The sequence below is a fragment of the Equus asinus genome, chromosome 4, assembly GCF_041296235.1.
Source record: "Equus asinus isolate D_3611 breed Donkey chromosome 4, EquAss-T2T_v2, whole genome shotgun sequence".
NCBI classification, from domain to species: Eukaryota; Metazoa; Chordata; class Mammalia; order Perissodactyla; family Equidae; genus Equus; species Equus asinus.
This window is the reverse complement of record NC_091793.1, coordinates 96143190-96162997: the sequence shown is the minus strand read 5'-3', so window position 1 is coordinate 96162997 and position 19808 is coordinate 96143190. Positions and strand designations below refer to the sequence as shown.

At 38.6% G+C, this 19808-nt stretch overlaps 1 protein-coding gene across 4 annotated transcripts in view; it reads right to left on the bottom strand.

Annotated features, from left to right (window-relative positions):
* KCNJ3 (potassium inwardly rectifying channel subfamily J member 3) overlaps nt 1–18543 on the bottom strand; it is a 143881-nt gene extending 125338 nt beyond the window's left edge. The window contains exons 1-2 of one of the 4 annotated variants that reach the window (XR_011502817.1): nt 17365–18543; nt 6677–6893 (exon numbers count right to left, since the gene is read on the bottom strand). Coding sequence is in view for 2 of the 4 variants with exons in the window: in XM_014831268.3 (XP_014686754.1) it covers nt 6677–6893; nt 17365–18066 (919 nt within the window). In the remaining 2 variants the exon portion in view is untranslated. The remainder of the gene's footprint in view (nt 1–6676; nt 6894–17364) is intronic. The other 3 variants (XR_011502818.1, XM_014831268.3, XM_014831269.3) reach the window with 3 other exon arrangements.
* Nucleotides 18544–19808: the final 1265 nt, after the last annotated feature.

The window sequence follows — 19808 nt, the reverse complement described above, 5'->3', positions numbered from 1 at the left end:
AGCACATATGACAGGAATGTGATAAAATTACCCATGTATATATACATAAAGACAATATTTTGATAATAGTCTAACCTACTACTAGGGATATGGCTTATCATAATAAAGTGCTAATTATAAAAGCCATTTTTGCATTAAAAGAAGTGCAAGCAAAATGAGCAATATTAACTGAGAATTCGTGAAATAAAACTCATAGCTAATAGACACGATAATTTCAACCTCACTAGTAATTTAAAAAAATAAGATAATGTCTAATTGGCAAAAAAGAAAAACAATTTTAATACCCATTTTTGGCGAGGGTATGAGGAAATGGGAAATTTCATATACAGTTGTAAATTGGTACCAGCTTTCTGAATAGCAACCCTGAAATACCTCTTAAAAATATGAAATACATATTAAAAAACAGATTTATATGCCCCTTTACCCAGCAATTCCATCTCTAGGAATTTATATAAAATGGAAAAGTTGGTGGCAAGTAAATTAAAATGTGGACTATAATAGTATTTACTTATTAAAAGGAAATGACTAAAAATTCCAGACTAGGAGATAAGTAATACAAAATTAAGATAGACACATAGATTAGCATACTAAAGCCATTAAAACTAATGGTGTAGAATTATAATTTGACATGAAAGGTGTTAACAATATATTATACAATAAAGCAAGTTATAAAACAGCACATGTAGCATAATAACAATACATCTGAACACAGACACCTAAAGGTTAATGACCAATATGTTAACAGTTTAGTAGTTGAAGTTAAGAGCAAAGTTATTATTTTGCATATTTGTATTTTTATTTTTTCTATAATGAGCATGCATTTAAAAGACCTTTCACAGCAAAAAACGAGTTTTTTTTTTAATGAGTTATTAAAGAAAAACACATGGACTAAAGTGCCCAGGGAAGACTGAATAAATAAGGCACCTCTTATGTTGTGTGGGAAAAGAAAGAAATGCAGACAGAAATGCTACCCTAGGTAGTGAAAATGGCCTTATCACAGATAAATGAGTCAAGGGGGAGCATCAGCGTATGGACATTACAGTGAGAAGAGTAGCCTAATTTTCTCAGGAAGAAATACCTACAGTTTGATATGACAGTCATTAGGAATTTTTGAGCACAAGTATATCATGAAAGTAGTGTTGTAAGCAAATTTACTGGCCCATAGGATGAAATCTGCATGCAAACCAAGATCCTAGAGATACTAAATCCATTCCTAAAGCAACTTCTCTGATTTAGAAGAACTAGTCTGTGGGCTTAATGAGGAAGAACTGAATTGAAAGACATTACCAAGAGAGAAGAGGAGCCAGTACCCTGCTCCTTGTAGCATTTACTGATACCTCTACCTGGAATGATCTTCCAGGTATTCACTTTACTCAAGAGACTGTGTTCGCTGAAATATCACCTTCTCATTGCAGCCTGCCATGACCTCCCTACAGCCCCAATCTCTCTTGCCTTGCTTCATCTTTTTCCGTGGCACCATAGCACTTACCATTTTCTAACATTCTAGATGAGGCACTTCTTCATTTTATTGCTCGTTTCCCATATAAGAATGTATGTACCCACTAGAGCAGGAATTTTGTTTCATTAACAAATATTTCCCCTTGGGTCTAGAATAGTATTTAACCTGTAATAGTGCTCAGTAGGTGTTTGTGGAATGAACAAATTAATTAGATATAAAAGGGGAAAGGGGAGGAGAAGTCTGGTATAAAATTGCAATCATTAATAGAGACAAGTTGACTCTGTATTAAAACAGTGACACCCAAGTGGAAAAATGCCCTGGAAATTAATAGCAATACAAGACCATGGCTGGTGGGAGGTTTCATAGCTGGAGATAAATGGAATGGTGGACTTGTGGGTACTTTGTGAATTCATTAATAGTAGTAATAATGAAATGTGAGTATCTAGATTCTAAAGGGAAGAAGGCAAGGGCAGAGATCTAGAAAACATTTAAAGGAGAGAGGAGTAGGAAGGGGCAGTAATGCAGGATATAAGGGACAACTGGAAAATATAAATTAGAAGAAACAGAAAAAGAAAGGGAGAATGTAGTGTCTCTGTATCCCAGGAAAGGAACAAATAACAGTGTTTTGTATTTTTTTCATGAGGAAAGACGGGGGAATGTTTGAGAGCAAATAGAGCCAATGGGATTTTAGGTGTTAGGTATGGTAGGCACTGGAGCTTAAGTCACAGGTGGTGTGATAAACACAGCTAGCTATAAAGGAGATGGTTTTGGAGAAGAAGGACACTGTCCCCACAGACATCAGGAAAGAGAAATAGAAGATAATTATAGGAAAAGAATAGAGAGAGTAAAAAAATGTACAAGAATTGAAGTGTCACATTCTTTTTGATAGAATAGGTAGAGAGATGATAAGCAAAGGAAAGGACAGGACAGCTGGGACTGGGGGCATGTAAAGAGAGGAATTGTCCCATAGGGAGAGAGCCGGGGAGTAGAGAAAAGACAATTAAAAAGACTGCCAAATAGCAGCAGAGAGCAGATTGAAGTTTGAAAGCATCAAGTTCTAATGAGCCAAATCTGCAATGCTGTTTGCCTCCAGCAGTGCTCTCTCTCCTGGGAGAAGCAGCAAAGAGAGCAAGAATTAGAGGTAACCTGTGTTTAGGAATTTGCTGGATGAGCAAAGAAGCAAAGGTTATTAATGAAGAGGCAAATCTTGTGTTCCTTGTTGGGAGTGAAAATTCAGCTCATTTGAAGCAAGGAGGGCAACTCTCCCTGAGTCTGATCACCGAGGACCAAGGAAGAGGAGAAAGTAATTACTGCGAGTCCCCAGCTGAAAGCTGAAATTTTCAAGGAGATTAGAAAGCTTCCAATTTCTCATCACTGTCCCCTCCCCACTCCTGCTGAGACTACAGGAATGAGAAGAAGCAAAAACTAAATGAGATCACAAGATTCTTAAAAGAGGACTGTGTAAAGCCAGCATTTGTGTGTGTGTGTGTGTGTGTGTGTGTGTATACGTGTGCTGGGGGGTGGGGATGGGGCGGGTATTACCATTAATACAAAAGTAGTAACTGTCTACAGTTTTATGCATTTTCAAGACACTGGGATCACTCATTTTTAAGTAAACTACACGCAACCCACTAGACAAAAAAATGTGGCTGTTTTTGGTTATAGTCAGTGTGAGATTACTAAATTATTACTTTCATATAAATATAGGCTTTGCTTTGCAATCGAATATCCACACTTCCCGCTGGTGTAATAGAATCATCTGTAGTGCAGAGACGGCCCCTCCACCTCTCTGACTTCTCCTCGCCCCACTCTCCACATTGTTCACTCTGCTCCAACCACTTCCACCTTTTTTTAGTAAACAAATCAAGCTGGTCCCCAACTCTGAGCCCCCTTGAACTAGCTTCCACCCTGCCTGCCATGCTCTCCCCACAGACGGACGGGTCCAGGAGTTGCTTCTTGACAGTCAGGTCTCTGTCTAGGTGTCATCACCTCAGAGAGACCTTCAATAACTATCAACCTAAAGAAGCCTGGGATACACTCTTTTATCCCATCACCTTGTTTTGTTTTGGTTTTTATTCCTGACACATTATTCTCTGATAATATCTTGCATATATTTATATATACATATTGTGGTCTGCCACCTCCAATTAGAATACAATCCCCATGAGGAAAGGGATTCTGCCTGTCCTGGTCACCACTATAGCACCAGCATTTCAAATACTTCTGAGTGCACAGCATGCATTCAACGAATGAAGAAGATAATGAATATCAATAATGCATGAATGAAGAAGAAAAACTTAGCATTTTAATGCCAAATATGATGGAAAGTTACATCAAGTAAATGTTTATTCACAAAGCTGTGTACCAAAAAACATGAGAGGAAAAACGATATTATTGATGTCTCAATACATCCCAAAAGATCACATCTGTTCTATTCTAAGCAAGAAATATTATGAGAAAGTAAAATTTATTGTGAATGGAAGGATAAAGGAGGAAACATCCTTAAAGATGAAGTTAAATAAATCTCAGTAAAATTTTAAATGATTAGATGGACATAAAAAAAATGTTTATGTTATTTTTTTACCAGGCTCAGGGAGGTCTGGAAATATAGCCCAGATTTTACAGAGTTTGAACAGTGTGGGATTTAATTAGTTGGGGCATATACACAAACAAAATGCCAGATAAATTTTCCACAAAATAAATTCTATAAATTATGAGTAATGTTTTTGCTGTTTGTCTTGCTATATTAGATCTAGAAATAGACTTAATTAAGAGGTTAAGAGGAAGTGGACTTTAATCTCTTCTCCATAAAAGGCAATCTCTAAATAAGAAATTCAGTCTCCAGTCAAGTTTTCACATTGTCTGTGGAAAGTGTACTCTGCCAGCTCACTGTTTAAAAAAAGTGGGGGGTGGGGGGAGAATGTTAAAATAAAATCTACAGTCCTAACAAATTTAATGTTACAAAATCCTAATGACTTATGGAGGACGTTGTTTACTAATCATGATCCTCAGAAATATGATGAAGACATACCAGTTACAACAAGAACACATAGGTAAAATTTCAAAACAGACTGCTTCGATATTCCCTTAAGATGTCCAGGTAGAAGTCAAAAATCAGAAGAATTAATGAATAAGGAAACCTCAGACAAATCCATATTGAGAGACATTCTACAAAATACCTGACCTGTTGTCTTCAAGTACGTCAAGGTCAAGAACACAAAGTAAGTTTGAAGAACTATTCCATCCTGACACTGAGAAGACGAGTAAACGAATGAAGGGCATAATCCTTAAACTGATGTTGACCCAGGGGGAAAAAAATAATTATGGTGGAAATTACTAGGATAATTGATGAAATCTGAACATAGACCATGAGCTAAATGGTAGTATTGTATCATTGTTAAGTTTCCTGATATGTTTCTCTTAATTGCACTGTGATTTTGTAGGAAAATGTTTTCATTCTTAAGAAATATACACAAAATACAGATAAACAGGAAAAATGGACAGATAGAACAAACTAATGAAAGACTTCTAAGGCTGTCAAGTGAAACAGAAACTTCACTCATGTCAATAATTAGAATAATAGTAAGTAATTGGTAAATTAAAGTAGGTACGTCAAAGATAAAACCATATGCTATAAGGAATAAATCAATAAAAATTGCAACCTCTGCTCTTTAAGTTCTAACAATATATTACTTCAGTAAATGAGATGAATAAAAGTGAAATTTAAATGTACAGATTTCTTGACCTAAAAACCTTTGTAAACTGATTTTATTCTTTATCAATATATGGTATTTTAGAAATACACTATGGCATCACTGAAATTTTAAGTTAAAAAAACTGAATGGAGGATTTAAACCATAAAATAATCCACAGAAATCAAATTTCAGATATAGATTGATGAGTTAAATCTTTACTCACTTCCTTAAAAATCTTAATTTTTATACTGGAGCACAAATAATAACAAAATAATAGTAATATGACAAGCAGCTTTGAGACAGCTATTACATCGTTCTCACTTTAAAGAGAAAGAAAAGAAACTTATTAAGCATCTTGCCCAAATTTCAAATAGGTGTTATGTGACAGGTATAGGAAAATTACAGTGGGTTGCCTCCCCCTGCTCCCTGGACAAAGCTTTATAGCAAGGTAGGAGATCACTAACTATGTAACATCTCCCACCTTGGTATAAAGCTTGGATGTATCTATGTTATTGTCAATGTTACTTTCATAGTGCTATAGTTTATACATAATAATTAGCATTTTAAGATTGTTGAAATGATATTGGTAGAAAAGAATTTGAGAGCTAAAATATCTCTTGCTTTGTCATTACTTGTCGAAAAGGTAAAATTCAAGATACACACATACATGTACAACGTGTATATACACAATTATGTCGATATTATATTATTAGTCTCAGGCACCCAGCACGTTCTAAATCAAGTGAGTAGTGCTTAGGCCCCAAATAATATACTCTGATTTACTGTTTCTTTCCTGTGACAACCTTTCTCCTCAGAGCGTAGCAAACTGTGTGTATTTGGGGCATGCCAATGTTATATTGCATCTTATGGAATGACATAGAGCGTGTAGCTATACCAAAGCAGAAAGGAAAGAGAAATCTCTTTAAAAAGAATTTGGTCAAGGTTCAGCTGGGGAAATCTACTTTGACTCACTTTGAAATTAAAATGCTGCTTAGCACATGTGCGCATGCGCGTACACACACACACACACACACACACACACACACACACACACACACAGGGAATTTTCCACTGAGGTTGCACATAGCAGCATATCAAAGATTTGTCAATGACACCCCGAATCGCCATCCCCAAGGCAAGAATATGCACTCTGAGTTCAGGCTGCAAACTAATTATACTGGATGTACTTAACCTTAAATCTTTAAAGAAAAAATATGATTATAGGAAATCCAAGTTTGTAATTAAAATAGAACATAATCATTTCTAAGGAATCATCACAGTTTCCTTTTTTTATCTTGCAGTAAGTATTCTTGAATTAACATTACATATGCAATCATCACAACAGTAAATCTCCATTTTCAAAGCAGTATCAATTTAATGTTACAAAGAAATAAGAGGCAAGTCATTACTTTCATTATTGTGAACTGAGACATTTATCCCAATTCCTGACAGGTTCTGTGCGTACAATATAATGTCATTATGGAATAAAGAAACTTGATGGCGTATCTATGTTTTTACTCACCAGTTGTTTCCACGATGCCTTCTAGGATGACAACAATCTCGAACTGTTCAGTTTGCATGCTTCGCTGGGATAGGTCATAAAAGGGGCTTTTGGCATCGATCACGTGGCAAATCGTGAGGGGGGAAACAAGAAAAAGTTGATCTGCCCCTGTACTAAAACCTACATCCAGTTCAAGTTGATCAAGGGGGAGGAACTCACCCTCAGGTGTCTGCCGAGACTAGACAAGCACACAGAAAAAGAGAAGAAATCACCACTTATCCTGAAATTTTCAAGGCAGTCCAACAGTAATTTACATCATTGCCAACATTCTGCACTATCAATCATCTGCAAGAAAATCCAAACAAATCATTATGCAGCTATGTTCTAGCAAATGGGCCGAAATCCCACATAGCTCATGTGGAACATACATGCATTATTTATAATATGCGACTTACTATAATTATCATTCCCTAACTGGTGAGCTTTGGAGAAATGCCTGGTCCAACAATGGCTGTTAGCAACAACTGTGGAACTAAGTGTACATGGGCCACTGCTTGACATAAATCACTGCATGCTAACTCATTGCATGCCAGAATGTTTTCCTCCTAAAGCAAATAAGTAGGCAATCCTTACAGAGATGTTAAAGCTGAAAAATGTTGATCATAATTTAAAAGAGATATGCTGAACTATTACAAAGAAAAGCACAATAATTTATTTTTCTAGGACTTTTAATAAGTAATAAATACATGTAAATTAGAAGAGAAGAGTGAAGATGTTATATTAAGTTATGTACACAACAGCTCACGTAATAAAAATAAAAGCGGATGCTGTCAGCTAATGGCTTTCAAATTCCTAATAATAAACTGCATTAAAGTTGTTTACTTCCCTATTTATTTTATGAATTTTAAAACAGTGAGAAACTGTGCTAAACTGAAGTTTTTAATGAAAATGCAAATTAAAAAATCTATATTGGATAACCTTATGGTTTACTAAAACTTTCATAGGGTAATAGCATTCAGCAGCAGCATAAATCATTGTAAAACTTAATAAACTGCTTGCATGCTAAAACTCTGAAAGAAAATCAAATATGACTATTAATTAACAAACCATGAAAGTAAACATCTTTTTTTCCTGTTTATTTTCATTTTATTTTCCATATCTGCTACTTATAAGGATCATGTACAAGTAAATATTTAAGTTTAATTTATATGATGATGCGGGTAAAATAAGGGCTGTGTTAAGGAGTTGCATCCAGAAAAACTTATGGGGGGAGGCCTTTGCTGTTGGTCAAATGGGGCTTGGAAGAATCCGATATACTTTAGCAGACTCTTTGCAAAGCTAATTTAATAAACAAAACAGAATCTGTAACCCTAGTCTGTCCAATGAAGCAGTAGTTTGAACACAAAATCCTCACTCTCGGGATTCCAAGAAATGCACTGACTTTTTATGTGGAGTAAATGAGTCTGAAAACATTCAGAAATGTGGTTTAACAAGATGACCTCGATGGCTAAACAGAACCAAGAGATTCAAATTGGTGGTGGATAGTTATGGCAGCAGTTGCTGCAATGAGTCTCGACAGCAGAATTAGTCAGAGAGGCTACTTTGTAATTAGTGATACTCAGAAACTTCATTCGTGTAGAAAAAAATCCAGTGAAAATATTGAGATTATTTTTCTTCTCTGCTTTATGAGTAGGAGATTTTAAAAAAAGAAGAAGAAAACGGTTACTGACAAGAAAGAAAATTCCATGGAAAACTTGATGGCAAAAAATGAAATCAGCAGCTCTAACAACCAATGCTGGAGAAAACTAGGCATTTCTAAGCCAGTAGAAGTCACCTATGTTTCTAAATTTTCTCAAATTAGTAAAATATGGATGCAACCAGCATCATTCCAACAACACAGTTGTCTACCAAGTATTGATTAATATAACAAAATAAAAGCCCGAAACAAAACAAAAATAAATAAAAACAAAAGCCCAGTGTCATCGTTCTCTCATCTACTAAGAAACAGGTGCTATATAAACACAAGGTGGTATTCTAGTGTTTATAATTAATGAACAGAATTTGGGTCGTTTATTCCACATTCTGTGTTTTCTGCACTAAATAAAAGTATTCAAAAGATAATTCTTTAAAAACTCAATTTCTCCTTTATTTGAAGGTCATTTTCCCCAAAGAAGATACATTTTCCTAATGATTATATATGTACCCCAAAACTAAATTTGTTATTTATACCTGTGCCTCATTGTAAAAGGCTTTCGAGTAAGTTATTAACTTTTATATTCCCTCATCATTCAACAATCCATGAAAAGAAGTGACCTAGAAACAGGCTGCCTATCAGGAGAATGCCAACCTGAAAAAAGAAATATTTTACTTCTAGCAAAGCAGTTAATTCCTGTATAGGCAAGTTAGACTTAAACATGCATGGATATGCTCCATACAAACATTGCATCTTCAAATGTGTTCTGAAATGTGCTCTTAATCTTAAATGTGTTCTATATGCTCAAACTTATATCTATTTTCCTCTCCAAAATGCTTATATACTATTCAAGTCTTGGCAGAAATAAAGTTGACAAGTGTACCTATTATGTGACACTACGGGGAAAGTAATAATACCTCATTTCTTTGACAGATGTTTTTCAAGCTTACATGTTTTCCAGATAAGTGAAATCCCCTGCATATTCATTGAAATTTATTTTCCTGTGGATACTAATTTAACCTTCCTTTAAATGACTCTGAGACAGTACATATACCCACAGTTTTATTGCTCAGGTCTTCTTTGTGTTAGACCATCAAACATTTCAACTATCAATATGCTGACCTTCTGATTTTTGTTTTTTGGTTTTGTTTGTTTGTCTGTTTGTTTTGAGGAAGATTAGCCCTGAGCTAACTACTGCCAATCCGCCTCTTTTTGCTGAGGAAGACTGGCCCTGAGCTAATATCCACGCCCATCTTCCTCTACTTTATACGTGGGACGCCTACCACAGCATGGCTTTTGCCAAGCCGTGCTACATCCACACCCAGGATCTGAACCCCGGGCCACCGAGAAGCGGAACACGTAAACTTAACTGCTGGGCCACGAGGCCAGTCCCTCACCTTCTGATTTTTATTTATTTATTTAGTGAGGAGGATTAGCTCTGAGCTAACATCTGCTGCCAATCCTTCTCTTTTTTTTCCTGAGGAAGACTGGCCCATGAGCTAACATCCGTGCCCACCTTTCTCTACTTTATATGTGGGACGCCTGCCAGGGCTGTCTTGACAAGCAGTGAATGGGTCCACAGTGGGGATCCGAACCAGCGAACCATGGGCCGCCAAACCGGAACGTGCGAACTTAAGCGCTGCGCCACCAGGCCAGCCCCAGCTTACCTCCTGATTTTTGATTGCTTCTCTGACTCTGTATTAGGCTGAGAAGCCTAGTAATCGCTGTGAATTAAGCAGAAAGCTCTTTCTATTTAGAAAAGCGCAGGGCACGGCTTTAGCGAGGCAGGTGCTTGGAGCATTGGAATCATTTGAAGTCTGATCTCTTGGCGAGAGCAAGGTTATCTTATCAGTGCTCAGCCAAATACTTACGTTGTTCCAGAAACCTACATATGCCTACCAAATACATTTTCAGAAGCACAGACATTCTACTCTAGGCTTACAAGGAATTCTAATCTAGGTTTCTCTAATTCTGGTGCTATTCCAGAGATTTTCTAGAGCAAAAGGGAAAAAAAGTCTATGTTAGTTTTAAGTCTCTAGACTTGTATAAGTGAAGTGAGAGAACTTTTGTTCAAGGACCTGTGATATACACATGCATATGGAAAGGAAAGACAGAAAGGAAAAAGAAGAGTTATGTATGTGCCTTTATAAAATTAAACTGTGATCTGTAGCTTGAGTATGTAATAAATCAGGAGCACTGATACTTCATCGGTTTCTAATCCTCTTATTTCACTATCAATTACCATTTTCACCCAGAAATTTTGATAATAGGCCAAAAAATTTTAGATAAAAACCAACTTAATCTTTCTTTATTATGTCATCTTAAGAATTATGGTATAAGAAATCTTTCATTAATAGAGCAGTTTGTTGATGGTCCATATTATCTCCTTTAGCTCTATAAACTTCCTAATTCCAAAGGGAACACAGAACCATGATCATTTCCTAGATAAAAATGCGTAAATAGATATGGTCTAGATTGACAATAATTCGAAACAACTGCTAAAGGTTAAGATTGATGCCGTAAATTATTTAAGTTTCTCAAAAGCTGATAACTAAGGTTAACTTCTATTTAATGAAACAATCATTTAGAATCACAAAACTATTGAATGAATAAGAACATGGAAAAGAGGTGGAAGGACAAAGAGTTCACAGAAAATTGGTAATTCTTAAAACTTTAGAACACAATTTGAAAACACTATGACCTGAAAGTGACTTCCATACAACTTTTCTTTTCAATTGCATGGAAAATAGGGAAGGAAATAAAGATCTTTCTGCCATTTTAAAGCCTTTATGGTGAATTGCAGTATAGAAAATTCTGGGAGTTAAGAGAAAAATCGAGGAAACCTAAGGCTTAACGTTTTTTAATTTAAATTTACTGTCCAAAAATTAATCATAATTAGAACATCATGGATTTTTGAAATGATTTTGTATAATGTAGGTTGTGGCAATAACTTCTAAGTTATTCTTCTTAACAAACATATTGCTATTTAAAAGTAGTATTTCTATTATACACATTTTAATTACCTGCAAATGGATATATGTAGAACTTAAGGCTTGTGCCTCATTTTATTGTCACATGTGCTAATTTCAAAGAAGCAGCTAATGCCAAATGACTTTGAACTCCCTTAGAGTCCAAAAAAGGCCTACAAGATAATCAATTACAATTCTGACTACAGGTGGAAAAAGAATCAAAAGTCACAGCTACCTGGAAGGGACTATCATGGTCATGAAACAGTGTTCATGTTACAGATGAAAGACTATTGAGTACACATCCAAAGACACACACAGCTCCGGGATACACATTTAGCACTGGCCTGGCATAAGTAGATCTACATTTGGCCACCCCCCTCCTGGGAGATTTGTGACCAGTTGTCCACATTCATTCAGCAGGGACACACTTCGCCAATACAATCAATCTCTTTGCCGCCTTTCTCTCATGTCTCTAACCGATAGCTGTGTTTTAATTATAACCATTGTGCTCTTTCCTAGCTCAGAGGGAGGCTTGGGGAATTTCAACTAAAACATCACTAACATCTGACTCATGAAATGTACCTCTATAATATTCTAACCTTTGATCCACGCCCCACTACCGCTCACAAGTGTCCACTGGAAAGGGTCACTGAGGGCCAGTGCACAGGAAAAGAAAAGAAAGAAAAGGAGGCTAAGACGGAGAGGGCAAGCCATTCTTTCCTACCATATCGCCATCATTTTATCTGTAATTTCTCTTCTCCTCTTTAAATGTTCAATATTTGTATGTGTGTGTATGTGTTGAATACATACTGAAGTCAGAAAGAAAATCACATGGAATGAGGTCAGAGTACATTCTGGAAGCTAAATTTATGAGCCAAATGAGCCAAAAGCAGGTAGCGCGAGAAGGAAGAAAAATGCCCTGTGACTCAAAATAGTTAAGGCAATGGCTTTGGAACTCAGACCAAAATTAAAGTTAGGTAGGGGAGAGTATAGACGTAAAATTTTATCCGGACTGTTACAATTAAATTATACATTTCTTTTGACCCTTTAAGTGTAAAATCCATGAATACTCAGACGGAAAAAACATGACCAGCAACAAGTCTAAAAAAAGCTTTTTAAAGCTAAGCTAATTATCCCATAAAAATATGTTCATTTTCATGAAAAGAAAGTACCTTATAGAATGGAATGGAATTTATCTTGTAATAAATTACATGAGGCTTTTATACCATTCAAAGGAAAGAACAGTTTTCTAACTCCTTGAGGGCCTTTTACGGAACTGATAATAACTGTGGACGGGATTTGTAACCCTACTTGCACACTCCCCTCCTACTCACCAAACACCCCGGAATCCATCAAACACTTTTCCCTGCTGCTTCTGATCACTTGTTCTTACCTACTGCTGTTTATTTCTGGGGCTTTGCGTCCCTCATTTTTGTTCATACTGTATTACCCTGAGCATAAGCCACCCTGTACTTTTCAGGAACTATATGAAAAATCAAAAACAAAACAACATATTACTACTATTTTAAAAAGAATAATAATTATAGATTTTAAAAAGAACCTAACTTCTATAACTACTGTAGAATTACTGTACTTGTGTCAGAGAAGGCAAAGCTCGCCTAAATAGGAACTGTGCTTTTTTTTTAGACACATAATGAATCCACTTAAGAAATTCACCAACCATTATAGGATCTAGCCCCAAGAGTTCTGGGGTACTGGGTCTTAGAATCCTTGAATGTTTTTACTAACAGCTTGTATGATGTTTAGAAGAATAGTTTTTTAATAGATATTCATCTGTGGGTTTAATTTTTTAAAAAGGAGGTAACTTATTACCTTGAGATTAAAAATAAAGTGCTAATTGGCCAAGATCAATTGATGAAAAGAGTCAGTTATACAAAATAAGGTCATATAGAGTCAAAAACATAATTGCATCTGAGTGCAAGGTATGGAATGAAAACAAACTAATAAACATATGAAAAAAATTCAGGAATCATGTGGTCCAGGAATCATTAAAGGATTAAGGTTGAAGGATTAACAAAATATTAGGACATATGAAGAGGATGAAGAGCCTATTGTATTTGCAGACAACAATGCTTTTTATTGCATCTGTACTTGATCACCTTCATATGAGGACACTAGATAGCATCCAAGTTTGAGTATCCATATAAATGGAGAATAAAAAAGGAGAGTATAAAAATAATGTATATGATACATTAGAAGATTACTGTAAACCATTACATTTCAATAAGTACAAGTTACGGGCTGCACAGCTGACCTCCTAGGAAAGAAACAGGATGACTATTTGCAATGAATAAAATGATAAAGGAATAAAATTATACTTCCATGAGAAAAATTTAAATGTATATTTATATGATGGCTTCTGGATAATAAGTTTGTAAATTCCTGAACAATGTATCAAAGATTATTTAAATCTTCCCTTAACAAGATGTAAGTCTAGGGCAGTCAACCATTAGTATTCGATTTGTAGAAAAGAGTAAGTGTGATTTCCAATTCCTTTAAGTTCAATACTAAATTACAGGGTCCAAAATCTCAGCTGTCAGTCTCAACTCTCTAATCCAGGCATTTTTATTGAAACTTTCAATTGGATGAGATAGTAACTTAACATGACCATGGTATTCATTAGTCTCTCAATTCGAGGTTTCTAAAAAAGGAAACAACTAAAATAAATTGAAAATTCAAATAAAATATCCACATGGAGATGAGAGGAGGAAAAGAGAAAGAATATTCGTCTTTAAGAACTTTCTATAGCTATATTTATAGAAAAATTATAAATTTTCAAGAATAACTTCAAATTATATCCTTTAATTTGTATTTAATCTGCTTGCTTTTTTAGTAGAAAAATGACCAACCACTCAAGGCATAAAGCTGGAAGATCTGTATTTTAATACTGAAATAAATTTCAGTATGTGCAAGTTTGGGAGACAGGAATGGAATTGAAACAAAATTTGCTTTTATACAAATGAGCAACATACTTAAAAATTAGGCAGAGAAGTTATAAAAAAAAATTTCCATCAAAACTTAGAGAATTCAAAAGAAATATGCATGGACTATTTCACAGTGGCAAGGATTAAAAAACCATATCCACGTCCTTACTGTCTTTCCAAGAGTAGAAAGTGCTTCATAAACATTAAATAGAGCTCATATTAATACTGATGCATAAGCTTTTATGCAGCAAACAAGAAAACAACAATAGAAAAATATAAATAAAATTAAATTAGGAAATAGGAAGAACATATATAGACTGTAATTACTATCACTAAATATTACGATTTTTGTTGCCTTAAAATTTTATATATTTCCTGGTATTAAAGATGCATAATTCTTACATTAAAATGTCAGAGGTTAAAACAGTAAACTGAATATGTTTAATAATATTTAATAAGAAGAATGTATAAGACTAAAGTCAAAATATTATTACTTAAAATTTTGGTAGAGCTTCTCTTTTAAAAATATAGTTGACCGTTTTAGGTCACTTCAGCTCAGTCCCTAACAGAAAATGAGAGTAACTTATTAAAGGTAAATCTCCTCTTTAATTTTACTGAATGTTTTTAGTTCCCTGATAAAACATGACTCTTTTTTAAAAAGTCTAAGGAAATGACAAGAACTACAAGAATTCTCTTTACCATGGCTACAGGAAAAGTCAATTTCAAGCAAACTACAGTAGCTGGCTGGATAATGGACTGCCACTTATCAACCTCCTTGCTTCACAAAAAGCAGGAGAGAATTTCACTACAATTTTGTTTAAATACAAATGGACACCACGTCAATCACTTTTACTTCTGGCACTTACATCTTCCTAATAAATCAAAAGTAAAGAATTTTATAGGAAGGTTATACACATTATTTTAATTAGATATCGTTTTTATCACCTTGTGTTAATATAGCACCTTGCTCCAAATTTGTCAATACTATAATTCTTTTATTTTTTTAATCAGGACACTCCTCACAGTATATGTGATACATGGCTTTATACACAAAACTCATTATCAGTGTCTTGACCCATTGTAGACACTGGGTGCTTCCGATTCATTGTAGCTTTATAAAACAAAAACAAAACAAAAAACGTGACATGTAGATTAATTCTAATTATTTCTGGCTTTGTTAAAATAAAATTTAATAAAGTCTAAAAACATCTAAAATATGTTGCCATGAAAAGATATGTGTTTTAATAAATGACTACATGTTTGAAAAACTAGAGAACAGCAATAAATGACCTTTAAAGTCTAAATTTCCAATAGACCAATCAATAAGGTAAACTACTCTTCAGTAAGAATCTCAATGGGACCCATAAACACCGATTCCTTGATAGAGAATTTGTACTTTATTAACAAGGTGTCCCTATCTTCCCAGTGGGCCTAATCGAGAGAGAGAGATTGTATGTCTTGGTCTATTCATAAAAACAGGCACATATAGCAAATACCGCTGCAATGAACACGTCTATAACTCAACTGCTTAGCCTGATCCAACAACTCGATTAGTTCAAACAATGGTCAATAACACACTATGCTAAGTTTAGTAAAGAACTGTATGCAGTTCACAGAAGTTAATTATAAAGAATATGATCTACTCAAATTATTTATTCATACTTATCTTAATGAACATGTACATCAGAACCAGGTTGAAAATTTTCCACTATGCTATACAAAATTTAGTTTATTCAATGTCTGTTGCATAGTAAATATGCATGTGATGTGGAGTGACAGGACAACTGAACTGCTTTCATCCTCACACTTTACTGAGTGACACGGTCAAGAGCAATTAGGGTAACATTTTACAGATGAATAATGCAAATGACACAGGAGCCAAACTTTTTTAAAGCATGTTGGATCACTTTTAACTACAACTTGAGCTGAGGTTGTGTAAAAGGATACATACTTGTAGAGTGGAAGTTGAAATTTCAAAAGCAAAAATCTCAAATATTTATCAGATTTTCATTTTACTAATGCTAAGTTCTGAATCTGGCCATGGTTCTCTATGCAACCTCAACAAATTTTTAAGATTTTATTTCAGGTCATCTTTTTCAATTTATAAGCATTGGGAAACTACCTAAGGCAAACCCATCAAAAAGATGACACACAGGGACAGAACTGGGCTTTTCTCCCTCATTCCCAGACTCTAATTGGGTGAGTGATTAGAGTGGGCTTCTCTTGTTTGCAGTGGTGCCCTCTAACGACTGGATGGACCTGGCTTTGATAACCACTCCATCAGCAATTTGTTTTAGCATTTACACCGCTGATGGTAGGAAGCAATCTTCTTTAATGGATGCTGAAAAGCTTCAAGTGAAATCTGTAATTGACAAAGATTTCATAGAAACAGGCAATTAAGATTAAAATTAACAAGAGGCTCTACAGTAAAAGCACTCAAGCTTTCACAGAATACTTCTCTAGGAAAATATTTAGTAAAAATAAAAATTTTAAAGAACCAGGTGTTGTTCCTTCCACTTTATTAACTGCTTCTCGGGTCTGTGTGCTTGTTAAAAACATGACCACAGATCGAGTTAGTTAATGTTATAGGGTCTAGAGGAATAATCCACCTACTGGTATTATTAGGGGAAAAAAAGAGGCGGGGGCGGAGGGGAGCCCTAAGTGAAAGTTGAAGCAAGTTCAGCACCTATTTCTTCAAAATAAAAGCTGTTCACTTTTAGTACCCCAAGTTTAATGGAGTAGTGTATTGACAACAAATGAAAAGCGCTCTCCAGAGCGGAGCAGCAGGAACAGAGCAGAACACGGTATTCATTTACCTCAGGGCTGCAGGAGCCAACACCACTCCGTAAGTGTTACTAGTCTAGAAAGTGATACCAGCACATCCGAATGACATATAAATAAAAGCACCAGAGTGAGGGGGGAAAAGGACAGAACTGTCAACTGTGCTCTTTGCCCAATCCTCCAGCCCCTCACTCACCCAAAAAAGGAAGTTTACCTGTAGCGATAGGGAAGACTAGGGGGCTGGGGGTAGTTCTCAGGTGAGTTCATTCCCGCGTTTGAAGGTTGGCGGTCGCCAGGTGGGGAAGGGGCGGGTACACTTACTTTGAGCAGCTTGCAGCGGATCTGCGCGGAGACCATGTGGCTGTTGCGCAGGTTGCCCACCCGGAACATGAGCGTGAGTTTTCCGTCCCTCATGGAGATCACCGCGTGCTCACTAAACATAAGGGTCTCCGCGCGCTTCTTGGGCTGGGACATCTTGATGAACATGCAGCCGATGAGGAAGGCGTCCACGATGGAGCCGAGGATGGACTGGAAGAGGAAGAGGATGATGCCCTCGGGGCACTTGTCGGTGATGTAGCGGTAGCCATAGCCTATGGTGGCCTCGGTCTCGATGAAGAAGAGGAAGGCGGAGGGGAAGTTATAGACATTGGCCACGCAGGGCGTGTAGTTGCCGACGTGGGCTTTGTTCAGGTCGCCCCGGGTGTAGGCGATCACCCACCACATGGACGCCATGAAGAGCCAGGCCACGGTGTAGGTGAGGATGAAGATAAAGAGGTTCCAGCGCCACTTGAGGTCCACCAGGGTGGTGAAGAGGTCCGAGAGGTAGCGGCTAGTCTCGCTGCCCAGGTTGCCGTGCTGTACATTGCACCGGCCGTTCTTGTCCACGAACCGCTGCCGCTTCTTCTTGGGCACAAGCTGCTGCTGCGGGCCCTGGCCCGGCCCCTGGGGCTGCAAGCCCGAGCCGCTGGACGAGGTGGTCACTACCTGGTAATCGTCCCCAAATTTCCTTCGGAGTGCAGACATAATACGGAGGAGCGAGCCAGATTCAAACACGAAGCGAAGGCGCAGAAGCCGAGCGCTGCAAACCAGCACCAATAAGGAGGTGGGGGCGGGGGAGAAAGGGGGGACAAAACCGAGAGCGCCTAGGGTTGGGGGCGCACCCGGCAGGTAGCGGCGGTCTCGGCCCCCTGCCGACGCCTCTCCTCCCCTGGGACGGATGCCTTCTTCCCAGCTGAGTCTTAAAACAGAAAAGTGTTTTCCTGCACTCAAGGCAGGAGAGATGCGAAGACCAGGAACCCAAGCGCAATCTTGCCTCCAAGCTTTTCGAGGCTTCTCTTCTCTTCCCCCATCACCGGCATCCCGGACCACCTCTTGTCTTCCCACAGCCCTCCTGACTATCCTGCAGCACTCCCAAACTGACTGTTTTAAAATTAATGAGTTGACAAGCGAGTCCCACCCCACCTGCCAACTCGCCCGGCTGCCGAAGCTGCGCTACCTGCTTGTACCAGACCCTCCCCCCTCCCCGCCGCTCCCCGATCGCCCGCCCCCCAGGACGGCTCCTGGCTCCCCCCGGCGCGCCCGCCTCCTATCTTTTGGCCAAAATCCCGCCCAAAGACATGTCTGCTGGGCACCGGTGCAACAGCCCCTACCCACGCCCTCCGGGCCCAGGGTCTCCCTCTCTGGACTCCAGAGACCTGTCCGCCTGGCGTCCGCCGGCCGCCGAGTTTCCGCGGGCGCCACCAGGGCCCTCCGGCGGACCCTGCAAGGCCCCCAGACCGCCCCCGCGCGCAGCTGAACCGCGGCGGTGCGCGAAACCGGAGCACTCACCCAGTGGGAGAGGGCAGGAGGCGGCGCAGCGGGCGGCGGCGGCAGCCTGGCCTCGCGCTGCGCTCGGGGCTCTTGTCCTCGCCCCCACTTTTTCTGGTGGACCACGATGGGCGCCAATGCAGGTCCCCCAAGCTCTGCACTTTCCAGACGGCACCACGCTGCCCCCACCAAAAGGCTCCTGGCGCGCCGAGCACTGGCTGACTTGGGCGCGGGACTTGCGAGTTCCTGGGCGCCCTGCTTTCCTAGCAGGCGACCGCGGTGCTGCTGTAGAGGGTTCGAGCCTCGGGCTGCCGGTCTGACTTTCAGGTTAAATACTAGCGCCGCTCCAGTTTTTCCTCTGCTTCACGGTGCTTCCCTTTGCCTCTTCCTCTGTCCCCTACTCCCTGTCCGCGCCTCGGTGGCCCCCGGTGGAAAATGCGAGGCGCGAACAGGGGCGGCCGGAGTGTGGTGTATGTGCTGGTGCGTGTGATCAGCTGCAGAGACGCGCTAGCCCCGCCTGTCCCTGCCTTCCCCCGCTGCTCCACCAGCCTGTATTGCACCTCCGCGCCTCAGTTGAGCCTGCAGTGTCTGGCAGCTCAGGAAAAAGCGAGCCCCTCCAATGAGAAGCAACTCTAAATCTGCTCCCAAACGCCAGCCAACTCTCCTTCTTCGCTCCCCTGCATCAGTCAGAAAGCCCCCAGCAAGCAGGAAATGCTGTTCTCTGAAAGGAGAGAAGTACAATATGTCTCAATAACTAGGGCTTTCATTTAAACGGATGCCTGGATTTGCAGCTGCATCATAAACCAAGATCCCAACTGGCTCAGAGAAAAGCATGTCCAGCACTCAAAGTTGCAAGCAGCAAAGAGGGCCTCCGGATGGGAACAGAAAGGAGAGGAGACACTAGTAGGAAAGTTCCCAGTCCTCCCTGAAAATGGCCCTATTAGACAGACTCAGAATGT